Source organism: Labrus mixtus, chromosome 9, assembly GCF_963584025.1.
Source record: "Labrus mixtus chromosome 9, fLabMix1.1, whole genome shotgun sequence".
NCBI classification, from domain to species: Eukaryota; Metazoa; Chordata; class Actinopteri; order Labriformes; family Labridae; genus Labrus; species Labrus mixtus.
In genome coordinates this window covers 23,827,512-23,847,546 of record NC_083620.1, presented here as the reverse complement: position 1 = coordinate 23,847,546, position 20,035 = coordinate 23,827,512, and the positions used below count along the sequence as shown (strand labels likewise).

General features: G+C 40.8%; 1 protein-coding gene across 1 annotated transcript in view; it reads left to right on the top strand.

Moving 5' to 3' along the window:
* The window catches only part of nbeab (neurobeachin b), a 112,050-nt gene that overhangs the window by 28,052 nt on the left and 63,963 nt on the right, over window positions 1-20,035 (top strand). The window contains exons 18-21 of the mRNA XM_061047003.1: window positions 1,608-1,672; window positions 3,492-3,600; window positions 6,721-6,887; window positions 15,333-15,457. Coding sequence (XP_060902986.1) covers window positions 1,608-1,672; window positions 3,492-3,600; window positions 6,721-6,887; window positions 15,333-15,457 — 466 coding nt within the window. The remainder of the gene's footprint in view (window positions 1-1,607; window positions 1,673-3,491; window positions 3,601-6,720; window positions 6,888-15,332; window positions 15,458-20,035) is intronic.

Sequence of the window (20,035 nt, the reverse complement as noted above, 5' to 3'; positions counted from 1 at the left end):
CAGCTTGTTGTGGAGCTCTTCTGCCCCCAAATGTCCAACATTCTGCGTCTTTGCATTTCACTTCTATGTGATATTTATGCTTCATAGCTTTGTATCTACAATCTTCCAGGGGCCGGGTTGCTGCTCTCTGATCATGATCTGTATTTTCATCAAGGATCACATCTCTGTTTTTTAAGCAGCTGCATGTCAGGCCTAATTCCCTTCAAATGGGCTGCAGAACACTTTTTAAAATCTCTGCAATCAAAGGCAGCCTCCTCTGGGAGCTCTGTTCTGCAGTAAAAGAAAAAAAAAAGAAAAAAAGGAGAGCCTCTGAAGTGTTATCTGAGCTGTCAACAAGCATACCTCAGACAAGATAGCAAACTTGGATAGTTCATGGTACACCTCCACTGACCCGCTGCCATTTTACTGGCAACACCCAAGTGTCAAATCTGCCTTGATTTCCCTATTTATTTTTGTCACGTGAGCTTGGAGCAGGCAGAACCTCAGAAGACTGTACGTGATCCCTGTCCAAATCAAGAGCAGCTTATTCCAAGCAGATACTGTAGCAGAGGATGGGGGTCATGGGGGAACATTTGGAGACCAGATGCTCAGCAGTTTGTCAGCACCATCTCTCTGATTTAACGCATCGTAGGGTCAGACTGTGTACTCTTGCATGAACTGGTATGTGTCAGGCACGACAATTGTGTACAAAAACACATGCCCGTACATAATAATGTTAATGTCAGGTATTCTTGTACGATACACAACAACTGTTGCTCACCTTGTCCAGACGCTGACACAGAACAAGAAGTGTGTATAACTGTTGGAAAAATATGACAGCGGATTCTATATTTCCATGTAGTCTTTCTGATTAAATGTTCTTATTTCTTAATATATTGTCCCTGTGAGTAGCCTGGATTCTCATGCATACATAAGAACCCCTGAAATGAAATGAACTTTCCTCTCCTTCCCTCCTCTTTTGAACTGAGGCCTCCTCTGTTTTCTCTTCCATTTGCACCTCAGTGAGGGCACAGGAGAGCTGAATTTCCCACAGTGAAAGGCGCGCTCTCAAACTGCTTTTTAATCATTTCCAGAGAATGTTGTGAGACAGCAAGTGCTGAAACTCTGGCCTGGGGCTGGGATCCCTTCCAGGCGAGTACTGTGGGGCTCAGTGGGCCTGCTCAGTAATCTGTCACTGTAAGGGACAGGGGAAATGGCTGCATTTAAGGGAGAGGATACAGTTTCATCCCACAATTACATCCCTCTTGTGTTTACAGATCTTTTCACAGAGGAAGCACGGCTGGTCACACATGCTGTGCAGAATTTCAGCTTTTCATAACCATATTTTTTCAAAGGGTATTTAAACTAAATGCTTTCTTTACCTACTTGAATTACAAGCTCTCAACTACAAATGATGAAAAATGCAATTTGGATGGTGAAATGGGATTCTTGTGCGTGAGCGTCATGCATTTTCTGATCTTGTTACAATTCTTCAAGGGGAATTTTCATACTTTTTTATTAGTGTGTTAGCTTTACTGCCAAAGGTGACTGGAGAGTAATGGAGTTATTCACATCCCAAAAACTGAACAGCTCGTGTGAGTACCAAATCAAATTTTCTTTTCTTTCAGGAATGGCAGAACTCCATTCAGAAGAATGCTGGCCTGGCCTTTATTGAGCTAATCAACGAGGGAAGGTAATGTATTAGTTCACTTTGATACATAAGATTAAAGATCTAAAAAAAGCAGAAGTGTTTGTGCTTCTTAATATATCAATTTTCCTCCCTGGTGACCATAAAAGATTGTAGTACCAAGAAGAAGGCTACACATTTACCCATAACGTCCTGTGGGCTGCTCTGTAGGGGGCAACTGTAAATTACATTTCTACAAGACGATGAAGGAGGAGAATCCACATCAGTCAAGTTAATCAAGTGTGGTCAACCTCTCTTATTGTCTGCCTTCTTTTATCTCTTCTTCTTTTCCTGTACAGTCCCAGTGCCCATGTTTCTCTTTCTGTCTCCCTCCCTCCCTTCCTTTTGGGTGTGGCCAGACTCAGAGTTTTCCTTGAACAGATCAGGGACGGCTCAGCCTCCTCGTCCATCTGCTGACCCATCTGGCCAGGCCCTCTCTGTGCCCTGTCTCTTGCCACAGCCCAGTCAGGCCTCTCTGAGTACCCCGCTGGCCCTGGAACAAAGAGCTTGAGTCAGTAGGGCCACACGGCGCTGTCCAGGGTGCTGCTGACAGATACACAATTTCCCTGCCTTACTCAAGTCTCTGCACACCTGCTCTGCTTAACTAGACAGATCTGGATCTGGCTACAGTCTGCTAAATCTGTTCGCCTTATAAGGTCTTGTGGACAAAGTTAAATCTTGCTGTGTGTGCAACATGTCTAATGTAGCACATACTATTTTACTGTTCCTCCTTATTTTCATGATCCAGCTGTTTGAATGCAAATCCACCCAAAAAAAATCCACTGAAAGCCAACTGAGCGATTTGTTATTATCTCTATAAAGATCATCTAATGCTCAAAAGTAGATCTAAAGGAATCCAAATGTAAAGTGTATCATGCTTTGAGGCTCTTCAAAAAATGACCGTTTGAAACATAATCCAAGAATGTGAATGGTCAATGTTTTTATGTGCTTGTTATCAGTAACATCCAGGATAACTGTGAATACGTGAATTAATTTGGGTTTTTTGTCTATGAAATACGTTTGCAAAATAGTGGTAGAGAGCCTGCATGCCTTTTGTTTTTATCTCCAAATATCTCTTGGCAACTTACCGTCTCATCTATTCTTGGTCTCAAAACAAAGCTTGGCGTTGTCAGCCTCTGTCTTTGAACAGTCAATGTCTGTCTATTAATGACTGCTTGTCAACAGCTAAAGAGGCAATAGCAGCTGATGAATGCAGCCTCGGGATTACTGCCTCTCCTCGGGACAGACGGGAAATTACAATCTGCATCAAGCACCAGAGAGGAACAGGGGATGCTTTAATTAAAACAAAGCTAGCCTAATGGTGTGTAAAATGGCACATAATCTACACACAATAGCAAGGGTGTTTTTCAATTATTACGGAAAGTGGAATTTAAATGTGAATGTGGGTGGAGACCGCTGATCCTACTGAGTCAGTCATGTGAGACGTTGTTCACGGCAAGACTTGTCAGCAATCCAGGCACTGGGGTTGATGTTCTGGTCAGTGGGAAGGGATGCTCGGTCAATCAGGAGTGTGCCGGACAGGCTCCAATGCTCTAATGACACTCCATTCCCTCCTTAATGCTACAGAGGGATCTGTCACTGACCTGCAGCGTTGCCACATAACACAGACAAACGATGCTGCTAACTCACTTGCTCTTTCAACGTGCAGAATGGCGCACAATCCTGATGAGCTATACTTCATTAACCTTGCTCCTCTCTTAGGAGTGTCATTGCAACACTTTTAGCCACTCAAATTATATATGTCCTCGTTTATAATAATGTTTTGCTGAAAATGCTGCATGTATCTTTCTCTGCAATGTTAAAGGTTGCTCTGCCATGCCATGAAGGACCACATAGTCCGTGTTGCCAATGAGGCTGAGTTCATCCTGAACAGACAGCGAGCCGAGGACGTCCACAAACATGCAGAGTTTGAGGTATAAGTGTTCCCTCATGTTGTTCCCTCATGTTGTTCCCTCATGTTGTTCCCTCATGTTGTTCCCTCATGTTGTACCCTCATGTTGTTCCCTCATGTTGTTCCCTCATGTTGTACCCTCATGTTGTTCCCTCACGTTGTTCCCTCACGTTGTTCCCTCATGTTGTACCCTCATGTTGTTCCCTCATGTTGTTCCCTCATGTTGTACCCTCATGTTGTTCCCTCACGTTGTTCCCTCATGTTGTTCCCTCATGTTGTACCCTCATGTTGTTCCCTCATGTTGTTCCCTCATGTTGTACCCTCATGTTGTTCCCTCACGTTGTTCCCTCATGTTGTACCCTCATGTTGTTCCCTCACGTTGTTCCCTCATGTTGTTCCCTCATGTTGTACCCTCACGTTGTTCCCTCATGTTGTTCCCTCATGTTGTTCCCTCACGTTGTTCCCTCGAGTTGTACCCTCGCGATGTTCCCTCATGTTGTTCCCTCATGTTGTTCCGTCACGTTGTTCCCTCATGTTGTACCCTCACGTTGTTCCCTCATGTTGTTCCCTCATGTTGTTCCCTCATGTTGTTCCCTCATGTTGTACCCTCATGTTGTTCCCTCATGTTGTTCCCTCATGTTGTTCCCTCACGTTGTTCCCTCACGTTGTTCCCTCACGTTGTTCCCTCACGTTGTTCCCTCATGTTGTTCCCTCACCTTGTTCCCTCACGTTGTTCCCTCACGTTGTTCCCTCACGTTGTTCCCTCACGTTGTTCCCTCATGTTGTTCCCTCATGTTGTTCCCTCATGTTGTTCCCTCACGTTGTTCCCTCGCGTTGTTCCCTCATGTTGTTCCCTCACGTTGTTCCCTCACGTTGTTCCCTCACGTTGTTCCCTCACGTTGTTCCCTCATGTTGTTCCCTCATGTTGTTCCCTCATGTTGTACCCTCATGTTGTTCCCTCATGTTGTTCCCTCACGTTGTTCCCTCACGTTGTTCCCTCATATTGTGCATCTGAAATGAAATGAATCAGTAGAAGCATAGAGGTAACTTACATAGAAATACTTGTACAAAGGATAGTGTGATCTACAACATATAACACACAAGCAGACTGGGGTGCAGCGTCTTCCACCAGGCCGTCAGACTTTTGAATAAATAACTAATATTTTACTTCTGATGTACCTTTTTTATTTAGCATTTTTATTCCCATATTTAATGCTGCTTTATCTGTTCCGGTTTGGATTTAACTTTATTATATTGTAAAGGTATTTTTATATTTTAAACAAAGCCTATACCTTACAAATATTTGTCGCATATTCGGAGTGACAGACATCTTGAATCTATGGCTGTTCAATGCTACTCTAAATTCAAAAGTTACAAACATTGGTGAAAACAGAATATCTTCTAATGAACTCGAAACAAATCCTATTAGAATAAAAACGCTATTGAACTGCTCAGTAATCGTGTCCCTCTGAGGATTAACTCCTCGACCTTACAACTTCTATAAAATAATTTAATTATGGGTGGGAAAGGGAAAAAGGAGCAAAATTAATTTAGAGAGACTCTATTAAGCCCATCCACATCAAACTATGACTATTTCCGACATGTAAGGAAAGGCTAACACGGTTTAAGGCATTTCTGAAAATAATTTTTCTGCTTTTAATTTCTCTTAGACACAAAAAGGTTGTGGCCCTTGTCACTTAAATAGCAAACAGAATATTTTTTAAAGCATAAGTGTTTCAAAGCAATCAGAAGAGCTGAGTTATTCTAAACATCAGAAGACGTACTGTATGTGTGTGTTTGTGTCTGTAATCACACAAACCTACCCTCAGACACACACTCTACTTCCACCACCTCTGTTAGCAGCTTGTACATGTGAGGAGTGATGAGTTTCTTATCTGGAAAAAGCAGCCATCCTCAAACAGCTGCTTGATATACAGTTCTTGAGGATCCTTGACCTGCTAGATAAACTGGAAGAGACGGCTAGATACGCAATGTCAAGAGAAGGGGGAAGTGTACCTGGCCCCATCCGTTCTGTCTGCCAACTCCAGACAGCCTACACTTTTCATCCAGCTCTGACGTTACTTTATTACCCACTCTCCAAGATTGAAGATTCAGGACGCAGATAAGACATTTTTACAATTAAGTTGGTGTCAGGGCGACGCGTCATATGCTTTAAAGTGATAAATAACGTTTGATATTTGTCACAGCATCACGTGGAAATGTAAGCTGACAAGCAGAGATTGAGTTATCTGCCTTATGAAGAATATGTTGAAGTATAATATCTGACAGAATTTAAATTTGAAGCAGGAAATTCAATTAACTCCTAGCTCTTCTGTTAGCAAATTAGATTTTGAATATTAGCAAGAGTTCCCCTGGGGTGGCAGAGTAAGACAATCTTGTTTTAGAGGCAGAGATAGAGTCAGACATGCTCCTTTCGATTACTTTAGTCACCTGAAACCCTCGGATAGTTTATCTGTAGAAATTAAGTAAACTGATTAAGCTGTTTAGTTTATACAATGTATTTTTATAGATCAGATACAAAATGTATTTTATTCGGACACTTAAATAACAGACATGATATAATGTTTGTATCTTTTCTTTGAGTTACAGAAGGTTTTTGTTCCTTTATGGTGTACTTGGTTTTGGAAAATTTCCTCCTGTCAGCATTTTACATCATTCTATACCCGGGGACCATAACAAATCCTTTGATTTAACGACAGTGCAGCTTTGTTAACCTTGGCAGTTTATATTCTTTGTGGATCTGTTAGAGTATTTTCCCTTTCTCCTCTAATAGCACCATCCAAGGCTACCTAGCAGGGAGCCTCATCTGTCCACAGTTAGGGAATGGACTGCCTTTATGTGCTCGCCATGATTTACTACTCTCCTCCGAGGGAGCAGAAATATATCTCTCAGCTGTCCACTAATATCTTTATGCACTCAAGTGTGTTGAATGAAGCCATAACATTCTTCAGTGTGACAAATGCCCCATTAAAGGGTATATATTATTCCGGCTTTATTCAAGTCAAACACCTTCACATGCTATTAGCAGAATGTAAGACATCATATTTGGCAGTGCATACTGTACAGAAAACAATACATGAACAATGACATTAACATTGTTTTTTTTTCTGTTTTTAATTAGTCCAACTGCGCCCAATATGGCGCTGACAGAAAAGAGGAAGAGAAGATGTGCGACCACCTGATAAGTGCTGCGAAACACAGAGACCATGTGACGGCTAACCAGCTAAGGCAGAAAATAGTCAACATCCTCACCAACAAGCACGGAGCCTGGGGGACACTGGCCCAGAGGTAAGCCCTCTCACAAGTTCACCTTCAGACTACCACGGGTCATGTTAAGAATTCAACATCAACCTTAGCTGCGCTGCCTTAGGTTCAACCTAAAGTTACCTGTACACAAACTCTGCAGTGATGGGATTGGACCACCAGCTAATGTGATTTTCCCAGGGTCAGCTATCGGGTCAGCAAACGCAATTACAGTGTGGAGCGGCTGAAACCCCTGGGGACAGCTGATTGGCCAGTCGTCCAACAGACTGGGATAGAGGAATGGGGAGAAGGGGGTTGGGGTGTTTCTGCGGTGTTGTCCAGGCATTCATTGGCCCTCTCAGAAACACAGTCCAGCACCTGGTGGTAGTTGCAGGCTTCCCCATGGGCCCTGTTAAAATAACCGCCAGTTCTCCCGCTCTGCCTCCCACCCCTCGCCTGCAACCACATGCTCCCACAGGTACAGACTGGAGTGGCAAGATCAAGAGCTAGTTCTATCAGACAAACAGAGGTGTTACCGTTTATATTTTGTACTCCGCTAGGATCTAAGAATATGACAATATATCTTTGGGAACAGCCTACATGCAATTTTTATGAAGACAGTATTGGGAAGATTTAGTTGCTGCCTGCAGGTTAGCTGTATTGGGCGTTATGTTGACTCTCACAATGGTTTGTTGGGGGGGAAAAAACCACCAGTTTAATAAAATATTCACCTAACCACATACTAGAGTAAATTGTGCCTTGAGCTGTAATCTACAGGATGACTCACATGTGAGAATTTGCCAAAACAAATGCAGCCACTTTGCAGTAACAGTAGCTTGGTTTTTTTATTCAATCTTTAAAACAGATTGCAGATGTTTGACCTTCATAAAATTGGATTTGTTTTGTTTAAAGATGTCAATTAAGATATACAAACTGATATTTTTCACATGAACGGTAGCTGTAAAATTTCTAAAAGAGGTCATTTAGTTGGCGCATAATCCAAAAACTGAACATTTACAAATGATATTGGATATCTTGTCAAATGAATATTTTGGCCGTGACTGAAAAGGTTACAGTGTTCAAGTAGAGATTTTCATATAACTGACTGAACCTTAGAAGAAGTACCCGTGACAAAATCTATTGGATGAATTCTGGGCTCTTGTTCAAATATTTATGGAGCCCCTCTCAGAGGCAAAGCATTAGCATTGAAACAAAAGGTTATTGAGCGTGGGCGCATTGTAAATGATACGGCAAAACTTCCAACAAATTCAAATTTAATGGTAACCTGCTGGTGAAGAAAAATGATGCAATATGCTCAGCAGCTCAAGGCAGTGTTGCAGTTCAGCAGCTTAGTCTTATTCAATGCTACATTAACTTTCCCATTTATGCTGCTCTTGTAAAATATAAAGCCCTCAAGCATTTGGAGGTGGCTGTTTGTTACGTCTGCACATGTGTGCTTGTGTGTGTGTGTGTGTGTGTGTGTGTGTGTGAGGAAAACAGAGAGAGACTTTGGTTGTTAATGTTTGTTTTTCACCCTCGTGCTCAGAAATTGCTTTGCCTTTTTTAGTCCTAAATTGTGCCTGGAGACATGCCAAAGGATATTGATCATTTGAGCAGAATATATTATAAACAAAAAACAGACCTAGGCATACAGGAGACACAGAAACAAGTTCCTCTACCAGTGTGATTTTCCAACTGGACTGATGAGTCCACCGGGCCTTTCTTTAGATGCAGATTATCCATTTCTCCATTTTGAGCGTTTGTTCTCTTTGTTGCAAACTAAATCAAATATTGTGTTGCAGCACATACGACAACAAAACAATCTGTGCAAGGCTTTCAAACAGCTGCTCTGCACTCGTGATCTGAGTAAGGCATAAGCAGATCAGAGCGTACGTTGCCCTATTAGATCATATGCTTGCTTGATGATGAATGTCCCCTTGTATAGAGTCAGCATAGGAAAATCAATAATCCTCAAATTGAAACAGTATAGGGTAGTATTGATCCGCCGTTCTAAATCAAAATGAGGAGGCTTTGATACATCTCTCCAAGACAGCTCCCTGCCCAGTAATGACACACTATCAATTTTAGCTTTACACTGATAAATCAAGTTGAAAATTGGATGTCAGACTTTTTTCCAGGGGGAGAGTGATTTTCCCTGCCCTCTGGTCCCCTCTGCTGTTGACCTCTGATCCCTGCCAGTGGATTATAAAGTTCAGCCTCGTCTAAAGTGAAAGTAGATGTCAAGGCAAGGCTGATGAATTCATTGAAGAATAATGTCTGCTACATTTTCAGCATCGGACTGGTGGCGTTACTATGACCAGCTAATGGTAAATAAAGCAGCAATCCTTTATATCACACACATTGAAATAATGTGACTAAACAAACACTTTTTTACTGTACAGTTAGAATAGCTCGGTGAAAAGTAAGCATGGAAATGTTTAGTTGTTGGTGTTTACACGTATGTTTTGTTTCTTTATTGTAATTTTAAAGAACCATTTAAATTGTTCTGCAGCATCCGACATGTTTATACTGTAAACAGACATCTTTTTATTGGTGTTGTGCAGCTCACACTCAGACAATATGGGCATCAGTGAACCTTATTTGTCCTCATTCTACACAGAAAATGTGCTGCACTTCCTCAGTACTAATGGTTAAAGAGATGTAACCGGAGCTGAAGGACACAAACTTTCTTTTGTTCCCATGCTGGTGTACATGTTCACATCATCCGCAGCATCACTGACAGGTGACGGAGGAGCCTCCCCTGGCCTCCACAGCAGACCTTAACCTTACCTGACTGCTCTATTGATTGTCAACATTTCTTCTGTATAATTACTTTTTTTGTAGCAGCAGGAGAGAAAGGAAAATGGCGGCGTATATTGATCTGTGGCAAGGTGGCGAAACAGCCGTTTCCCTTGACTAACAGTGAGTTTCATCTCTCACACTTGATGAATGGTAACAATCTCCCTGTGGATAATAACTTTGTGATGGAATGAACCTTTTTACTCACGATGTGCCTGGAGTATTTTGGTCTCGCCTGAAAGGGTTATCAATTCTAATAGAAGTCTGCTAACACAAAGGGGGGAGGACCTTCAGGAGGGCCGTACAGCCTCAGAGGGTTCAAGATCTCATGACCCCTGTGGAGCAGAAAGAAAGGGCAAGTTCTCAGGTTGAGCCTGACCGTGTAAATGAAATCAGGCCAACAATATGACATACATTATAAAAAGTATTTATATTTTAGACTTCCTAACAAAATATGCATCTTCTTCTTTATTTTGTATTTTCTCCAGGACTAACTTCTGTGTTAATTTTGCTAGAAAAAGGAAAATAATCTCTCCCCCCCCCCCCCCCCAAAATAAAAACCTTTCTGCCCGCAGAGTTATTTTATTCTATTAGGTCATCAAAAGCTTATTTGGTCTGGACCAGCATACGATGTTTTCTTATCAACCCAGTGTCTTGACAGGGTTAAAATGAAGCTCATTGTTAAAACAGCTTGCAACTGAAAATGTTTTTATTTTTCAATAATTAAATCTTCTTTAAAACATGATGCTGCTTTGTTCTTGCAAGCTGATACACTCCACGCTTGTATTTGTTCATGACCTTCACTGGGCACTCTTCCCTTGGGGCACTGTTAACCTTGCACACTGTGCTAATTATCTCTGGAAAGAGGCCCATTCACACAATCATCAATTTCATCGGGTGTTGAAATTGAGCTGGGCATCGCCTGGCTGTGCCCCATTTCCGATGAAAGATGGGGATCCACAAAGCTGGCGATCCAAGGGAGTTCACCTACAGTACAGTACGGCTCCTCATCCCTCGTCTGAGCGCGTATACGTCTGTCTTCATTACACCAGATGACCTGGAGTTAATCTTGTTGCTGCTATGTTGTTTCCCTTTCGTCTTTGTCCAATACTCCTTGCGCAGTCTGTCTACTCTCTGTTAATCTACAAAAGAAAAGTCATTCCCAATAACTGGAAGCATGGTGATCTTAGCTTGGTGTCCTCGTGCCTGCATCGCTGTTGAGTGTAGTGATGATAAGAAATGGCGGCATGAAAGAGATGAAAGTCTTGTGTAACGTTAGCAGCCTTCTATGATAATCTGATCATGATGGTGACCGTTCAGTTTGCATGAGCAAACTCGATGTGTTTTTATAGAGGAAATCATTGTGATGTGTTTTTTTTCTTAGTTTATAGGTTACTTTGAAATCAGTGGGCTGAGAAATGCTCATCGCCATATGGCTGCCAGTCACTGCTTCTTTTCACTCTTTTTTTCAGCCCAGCAGCAGTATGTAAAGAAATGAGGCATAGAAATGCTTAAACCATTACACTGATTTAGAAACAAGATTGTAGCATTTTTCTATAATATTTTATTTGTACTGCAGAACGGGTATTATGTTGTGTGGAATCCCAATAATGACAGATCCACAACCAGATCAAACCAGTAATGTTTGTCAGTCAAATAAGAGATTTTTTTAATTTTAATTTCTGGACTGAATAAGGTACCCCATTCTGCTCAACCACTGTATTTTAGCTGAAATATAATGTGTAGGTAACCAGCGGAGTACAGTTAACCTATGTTTCACAATTTATATTACTTGCATCCTTACTTTAAATCCAGAGACACTTGCATCTCAAACTAATTCCTCGTGGACTTGGTAACTCCTAGACAGATCCTCGTAGGACAACTGGAAAAAAGAAAGAAAAGACCAATTGTCCTCAAAGTTTCACTAAAAACTGACGTATTCAGTGTCCGTGCGTGTGTGTGATAGAAACCAGTCACTGCGCCTCTGAATAGAATTGTCACTGATTACTGGCATTTATTGTAATTACCCCCTACTCATGTCACCAATAGAATCTTTTAAAAGGAGAATAATGGTGTTTTATTGAATCAGCATGCCCCTGTCCTTCCTCCTGACCGCCTCACACACACATATTCTCTGAGCATAAATAGAATAAAAAGGAAATCTTGAACCATGAGATTCTCATCTGTCTGCAGTCTGGCCCTTTGTGTTGTAGTGATTCTGGTTAGAGTGAGTTGTCCAAAGCAATCATTAGCTTCATGTTTCTCAACTGATCATACACTTTTTATTTTATCAGCAGGTATAATGATACAAGGAACTTTTAGGAATTTGAATTTGTATGGTGGACTCCTACAGTGTATGTGTATTATAATGTGTTGTCTGCTTGTGATTTATGTGGTGTGAGCTTTGCTCTTTTACCCACAAATCCCCCTTAATCTGTAAATAGTGCTTTTTAAGTTATTTATTTTACTTAAACACCTCCACTGTTTTCTGAGTTATGAGACAAAATATGAGAAAACAAACGTTGGTATCTGCTGCCCCAATATGACAGAAGCAGTAAGAATACATCACCCTGTAATCCAGTATGAGCCCCTGTCAGCTGACAAAAATATCTCTTTTCTAGAATGATGTTATGGTTTCCTATAAAACTGTTATCAATCCATTTGTTTTTATTTTCTCTCCCATCTTATATTGAATCATGCCTGCCAGCTTTCCCTTTCCTTTTATAAACACAACACATTCCCTGTAGACTGGTGTGTAAGATCTGACGAGTCAAAAGCCTCAACAGTGGCTCCTTGAGGGAAAGGTGCGTTTTAAATACCTATTCAGGAGAGAGGGGAACAGACGAGAGTCGTCCACACATTTATCCTCTTGCACTTAGCAAGTCTGGAGGCATCCATAAATAATGGTGCTCCTGCTTCCTGTAGGTTATCAGTGCAGGAAAATTAGCTTTTAAAATGCGGTTTGAAATCCATTTGGGTGATTGATGGGTGACACGACTAATAAATTTTGCCAGTTTCTAGGAGGCCGGCTCACAGTCATTCTTTATGGCTGTCATGACGCCAGACACATTTGATGTGGAAAATAAGGAGGTCTGGTGTGAACTCTGCTTAATAAAGAAAGCTATTGAATTGACAATTTGTTGTCGTTACACAGAGAAAACAGACATCCAGCTTTATTTGTTATTATTATTCTGAAAAAGGAATAGTTATCAAGGCTGCACCTCTAAGAACAGGGATTCGGTTATGGGTAATGAAATATACAAAATGGCCAAAACGTGTGCAATTTACAACCTAATCTGAAATAACCATAAGGTTTTGAGTGAGCTGATTTTAATAGAAAATATATTTTATGGGTTTTCCTTATTTGCCGCCATGGTTGTGCTGTTTGGTGGCTAAGTGCCACCTCAGAAATCCCTTACGTAAGAACTCAGCAGCGCCCAGCTGTAGATCTCCCATCAGGAGTTCAGTCCTCTTGAGAACTCTGGACCACCCTGAGAGAGGAGGTTCTTCAGCTCAGCACTTTAGCAGGGCCTGAATCCAGCCTCCCACTGTCCATGTAGTCTAGAAAATCACAGATCCTAATAAAACAACAATCCTACATTCAAACTGGAACCATCTGCACAGTACAGAACTAGGGGAATCGCTGGCATCGGACTCATTAATGAGTCATAACTTAGGGTTTTGGTTTGTTGTTCTTTCGATTGCTGTTCAGATTAATGATGGTATTTTGGCTTAAACTGAGGTTTTAGTCAAAGGAGCGCCCTTGAGCAGACCAAATAAAATGCATCACATGCAGCTAATACTGTTGTAAGGAAATCTTCAAAGTGGCGGATTTATCCCCCACCGGCATCTGCTGTCTATTTGCACTAAGAATTAGGGGGCATAATCTTCAACAGTAATCGCCCAGTTCCCTACAGTGGATTTACATTTTTCACACTGTGTAATCTTGCATTTACAATATCATTTACGTGGGTTTCTCCATTCAACCCTCTGACATCTCTCTTTTACTCAGTTAAGCTTTGAGGAGATTGACAGGGGACAAGCTCAAGGCGTTCAGTGTTGCTTTGCATACAGCGGCGCATGATACTTTGTCCATACAATGTGTGCATAGTTGCATGAACACACACACACACACACAAGCTCGATTTTGATTGATACTTAACTGAAACTGAGCTCGTGTTGCTGTCAGAGCTCAGCTAAGTCTCCTGAGCCTCTTGATTTTCTGACATTTGTAGATATTATATTCGCGGTGCAGGCTTGCAGTATTTTGTGATGTGATCCCCTGTAACACTTTAATCTGTTTAGACTGCTTCAGTACTGTGGCAGTGAAGAGGCAGAAATCATACAACGTTATAGACGGCTGGCTGCCAAGGTCTGACTGTCTTCATGCACTGAAAAACCTCTTCTTTGAATTTGATCACACAGTATCAGGTAGAGTGGTAGTGTTTTACATTAAGAAGAAAACGTCTACATTTGTTTAGAGAATAGGGAGAACTGTTCTACTGCATGCACCTTTTTTGTGATTAATAGAAATTACTCCCCATATGATTTAAAACTGTGTATATAATGGAGAGTTATCTTACAATCCATGCATTCTTAAGCTTCTGAATTGAAACAAAATGCCAAAGACTAGCTTTTCTTACATTCGATCAAAAATGAAAATGCCAGGCTAATGTCAATGTTTATTTATTAATTTATTTTTAACATCCTTTGTCTTTAAAGTGACAGATGCTTCTGTGTTGCTGATGAGGGGGGGACAGTATAATATATAAAGTGACACGAGTGTAAAGTGTCCGGTGTCATCAAATCTCACATTATTGGCCGCTGCACATCACGTCCTGAATCTTCACTAGTTTTGCATGTGTCACTCTACGTTCTTTACATTGGGTTAAATTGAAGCCTCTTTGGCTGCATTTCCCTCTGAAGGAAACACACGGCTCTGAAATAGCTCCAGCTAGTGCACAGTTGGAACTGCAGCACTTAGTAACCCAATGCTAGCTCTGGTGCTTAATGGTTTGCATTAGCTGCCAGCAATAAAATTATCCCAGGTCCTCACTAATGTTGGTATAATCATTTACAAAGATGGTTACCACATGCTGGAACTGTTTTCTTCTCTTTCTCTTTTTTTTACGACCCTAATTCGCTGTTATTAATAATGAATAAAAATGCAATTTCTGTCGGGTTGCTCGAGGGCTCTGGGAATCATTTCAATGAATATTTCAGCACATTATTTTAATCATGGCTCCACATATGCAGGGAGGGGGCTTGTTTTATAGGCTCATGCCTCAACCGCCCCAAGACCCCGATCATTAAACCCCACGCTGTCTGCGTTGAGGTTCCTACCTTTGATTTACAAGTCTTGTTAAAAAACATTGTAAAGAAGGAGGCAAGCTGTGCCATTTATACTTGTAATTTGATGCTGTATTTGTTAATGGGAGTGCCTGTGATTTATGTGTGCAGCGGCTGCTGCTGCTGCTCCCTGCTGTTCTGATGCTATAGGCTTTAGCTGTGCTAACATTAGTGGACCTCTGCAGAGCATGCCACTAGTCAGCCTCATAAAACTGCTATCTGTAGCCTGATTTTTCTCCTCAAGATGTTTTCCTCTGATAAGGAACTGGCTTCTGTAATCAGAGCGTTACTGAGCGGCATTTGCTCCATCTAACCTACCTTGCCCATTTGTCTCTCTCACAGTCAGCTGCACGACTTCTGGCGTCTTGACTACTGGGAAGATGACCTGCGTCGGAGGCGGAGATTTGTCAGAAATCCATATGGCTCCACCCACTTAGATGTCACATGCAAATCACTGCAGGAGTATGGTGAGTTTTGCATTTCTTTGTTGAATCAGGGTAATTTTACACCAATTAAAGTTTAATGGCATCAACACTAAATATAGACTATTGATGTGTAAAGCTTTTAGAGAACACATTAAAGGGGCACGATAGTCAGCAGAGACTTGTCCGTATAGTTTAGCAAAGTGATTAGGAAAAGTTAAGTGTCATTTTTATAGTTAACGTATTTATGAGTCAAGTATATTGAACATGACACATCCATTTTATTGTACTTTTTTATTTCTATTACAGCACATACTCAAGAACAAATTGGATCTCTGCTTTTATTATTTCTTCTCTCTTACTGGAACTTTTCTGATTGACCCTGCCCGTCTTGTGGTGTTGCCCACCACTCTGTCTCAAATTTGTCTAATGTCATGAAACAGCAACTCTTAAAGGAAGGCAGCTCAGAACTTTTAAAACTCTTTGGCCCTTCTGTCCCGCATGTAATTTAATAGCAGTGGAAAAGTTTAAACAGCACAAGAGTCCTTCTGTTGATTAATGGAGTAAGCGCCTTTAAACTTTATAGAAAAAACAAATCAGGGAATTCATTATGATCAGCAACTCATGCATGATGATCAGTGTTCTGACCTCTTGCTATCTCACTGTTGAACCACTGTAGCCAAACCATTGGCAGGGTTTAGCATGTCATCTGGCTGCTTTCGGCTCTGGCTCTGCCACGGCTGCTGCATGAAGACCATGGCTGCTCTGTAGATAAACACATGCCAGCTGCTGCCTCAGCTGCAGGTGGCCTATATGAGACACACATGCTGTAATTGCACCGTCTGCTTTATAGTTTGTGTGGGTTCCATTATTTTTGTCATGAGCTAATTTAGTTTTTTAACAACTTTGAATTGCATCAACACTACCTACTAGCACAGTGCTTTTCACAAGGGGGAGCGGGGAGGACTTTGAGGGAAGAGGGGGGGAAATGGGGGGAATAGATAAAAATCAACTAATAACTTAACTTGCAATGATAATGTTTTAATATTTATTTTTAGATGTTATTAATCACTGCATATCAAAATCTGTTATTTTTTTATACCAGTCTTTTAATTAAAAACAATGACATAGCAATCTATCCAGTCATCTTAAAATCCATTTATTGAATTGAATGAATAACAAGATTATTTTTAATAATGAGCTCTGGAAGTCCTTTGCATGGTTATGTTGGGGGACCCTTTTACTATCACACCTGTAAATCTAATTTAAATACAATTCTCCTGCAGGATAGTTCACCTGCTAACTAATTAATGGCTAGGCAAGTCAAGTTTATTTGTAAAGCACATTACAATAACAACAACCCAATTTACAGTGCTCCACACAAGGCCTTAAAGGCAACAATACTAAGGGAACAAAAGACACACAATATAAGAGAGCATTTAAGTATTATTAAACTAACTATTAAAACTAGCTATTAAAAAAGCCAAGAGAAAAATCTAAGTTGAAGTCAGCATAATAAGCTTTTGCTCCAGCATACTGTACACCATCATTTACTATGCTCTTACATCTTTTATGTTTCTTTAAGACCAAACAGAGATCCATTCAATTCAATTCAAAACAATACAAAAACACCTCTGAGGGAGCTTCAGGGCTTGTGCAGGCCATACATAGTCTTATAATTTATAAAGTAGTGCATTATGCTACGCAAGACTTTCACTTTCCTTTTCGTCCTTTAAAAGCCGAGTGTTATGAGCCTTGAGACCCCAAAATGACTTGTTTGTGAACTTTTTTGTTGTTGAAGCTTATAAGTTGTTGCAGCAAAGTGCAAATGCTGCTTGTTCATCATTGGAGATTGTCTTTTGAAATGTTGTTACATTTCCTGCAGATAAACGCGGGAGAGGGTTTTAATGGAAGCAGTTAAAGGCAAATTCATCCATACCCATTAGTCTATCTACTTCTCCTTTTAGTGACTGATGTCCTCACAACAAACATACAAATACATGTTGTGTTTTTTTTCCCCGATCGCTAGACTATTCTTTAAAACCATTGTTTTGTTTGACATTAATACCCCTGTGTAGTTGAGTGAAGACTTGGTGAAGTCCTGCTGGCATGCGGTGGTTTTAATGAGCGGAATAATGTATAAACTTGTCAAGTGAAAGGGATCGCCTGCGGTCGGATGGCCCTCTTGCTCTCCTCGAGAGGTGAGCTGCACTTTCAGGCTTTTTCTAGCGGGCTTTGATGTGGTTGCACAGCGGAGGCCAGGTTTTGTTTTGAGTTCAAATGAGAAGGATCTTTTGTTCTTTTGCAGAGCTTCAATAGCTTTTGTTGGCAGTGAGAGTTGGCAGTTTTTGTTTTAAATGTGCAATGACAGTTTTTCTTTCTGTAATGAATATTCGCCTCCAATTAGCATGGTATTAAAGATAGAAGAAACTCACCAGGTCTTTAGCAGATTACCCCAACACATAGGCACAGAGGTTAGAAATCTATTAGTAATATCATCCAGACTGGAGGTGTGACAGGAACTCTAAAGAACTTTTGTTGTAGGTTTCTCCGGCTGCATAGGCTCCAGGGTGTGAGACTTGTTTGAGTTGGCCCTGGAGAGTCATGATTAAAGCTTTAAAAGCTACAGTACGTCTATATCGGATAACCAGCTAGTTGTCCAAATTGAATACACAGCTTCTGTTTTGACAGCAAGATATGACAATTTATACTCGGCAACCGTCCTGAGTTTGATGAGGGCAAAGTTACACTGTTGTGTTCACAATAAGTGTCAGTCTGAAGAGCTCACTGGGGAGATATGAAAGTGAAAAGAAAAGTTTTTTCTTCTTCTCGGGAACCCTTTAGTGAGTGAGTGGACCGCGTTGTTCTTGACAGCATCCAACAGTCTCGCAATTTTCATCAGTGAAATACATATGTATATACAAACATGGCTTTTTTTAAAGATTAAACTGATATATATATATATATTTTTTAAATGGAGATGTTTAAATTTGACCTTTAAAAAAAGACATAATTCAATGTTTTCCCAACAATGATCATTTGCACAGTTGAAACAGTTCCCTTAGATCATACTCCTAACTTTCTTCCTATAAGAATGCATTTCGAAGGGAAATGTTTTACGACAAGTTGATTTATTGGCAAAACCAACGCATCATGTGTTTCACCTTTTTAAATCACTTTTTTTGCAATGTGTGTGTCTGCGTGTGAGCGTGAACACATTCATGAAGGTGTGTGATGGGAGGTTAAACCGTGCTTCATTGTCTATTAGCAGCATTGACAGCTTAGCCAGCACATTGTGTCTCTGCCCTGTGCCTGTAATAACCTGCCCTGTTACAGCCAGCCACGGCCCAGCATCAGAGTATATTGTTAGGTGATTGGAATTGGGCAAGCATGAAATGGAAGTCACGTTAATATTGATCCAAGTGTTTAACGGGGTGTTTTACCTCCGGGTGTCCTTGCTGTCTCATTTTCAGGTGAGCAGCTTCTCTCTGAGCTGATTGCCCCCGGCCCAGATCTTTACAGCTCTTTACTGCAGCAGAGGCACCGGCCTCATGATGGGAATTTAACCCTCTCCTGCTTTGTAGCACAAATAAAAGGACAGTAGTGCATTTGCTAACATGCAAATCCTCAGGTCCAGCTGTGAGTAATATCAGACATTGGTGTTAATGTTTTGATCTCCAGAATGTGAGGTTGTTTGTAACCTCTGGCAGCACAGTAGACACGCACCACATATCCCAGGATATTGAGTAAAGATCATGCAAAGAGGAAGCGTCTGCAGCGTATAAACTCCCCTACATCAAAGTGATAATATTTACTTTTACAGTCTCAAAACACATACACTGCAGAAAGGATGGCTTGCATCACAGGAAGTATGAAACTGTCATTTTTACGCCTCATTTCATCTGTCAGTGCAGAGTAAATAAAAGTGAAGAGGCAGAGGACAGAATTGCTTCGCCGTAGAAGTAATGCAATCCTATGGACTGCACTTTTTCTCTGCTTGTGGAATGTGGAGCCCGTGGAGAGGGAGTGTAGGAGGGCAGGATCGGAAACAGATAGAGTCTGGGAAACGGAAGAGATATATTTACAACATTCTATAGCGCTTACGTTATATGGACGTTTGACTGACTGCACAAAACACTGATTTACATTTTAAGATAGTAAAGTAAATAAGCTATGCAACTGAGGCTTATACTTGTGCGAATTATCTTCAAAGATCTGACAGAACGAGACATAAAACAGAATAATTTCTGCAAAGGCTCAGGAGTTAAAGCTTTTCTCCCGGAGTCTTTGTTTATAAAGGATTTCAGATAGCCTTGTGTCTTAAGCTGTGTTCAAAATGTTGCCTGTTTTGTTGAATTTCACTGATGTTGAAAAAGAACCCTGCATGTATCCTTTCCCAGCATTACACACATCTTTCTTTGCTGTTCGAACCACTACATGTAAACCTCTAAAACGAGCCACTTGAGTTATTTTGTGTTTTATTTATAGTCGTATATATTGAATTACCTAAAACATTTATGAAACAGCTTTTTTTTTCTTTCTATAGAGAAGTACCCATACATATTAGTATAAACTTAAGTGAAACATCATGTTCTGGAGTCTTTTTGAGGAGTGGCAGTGAAG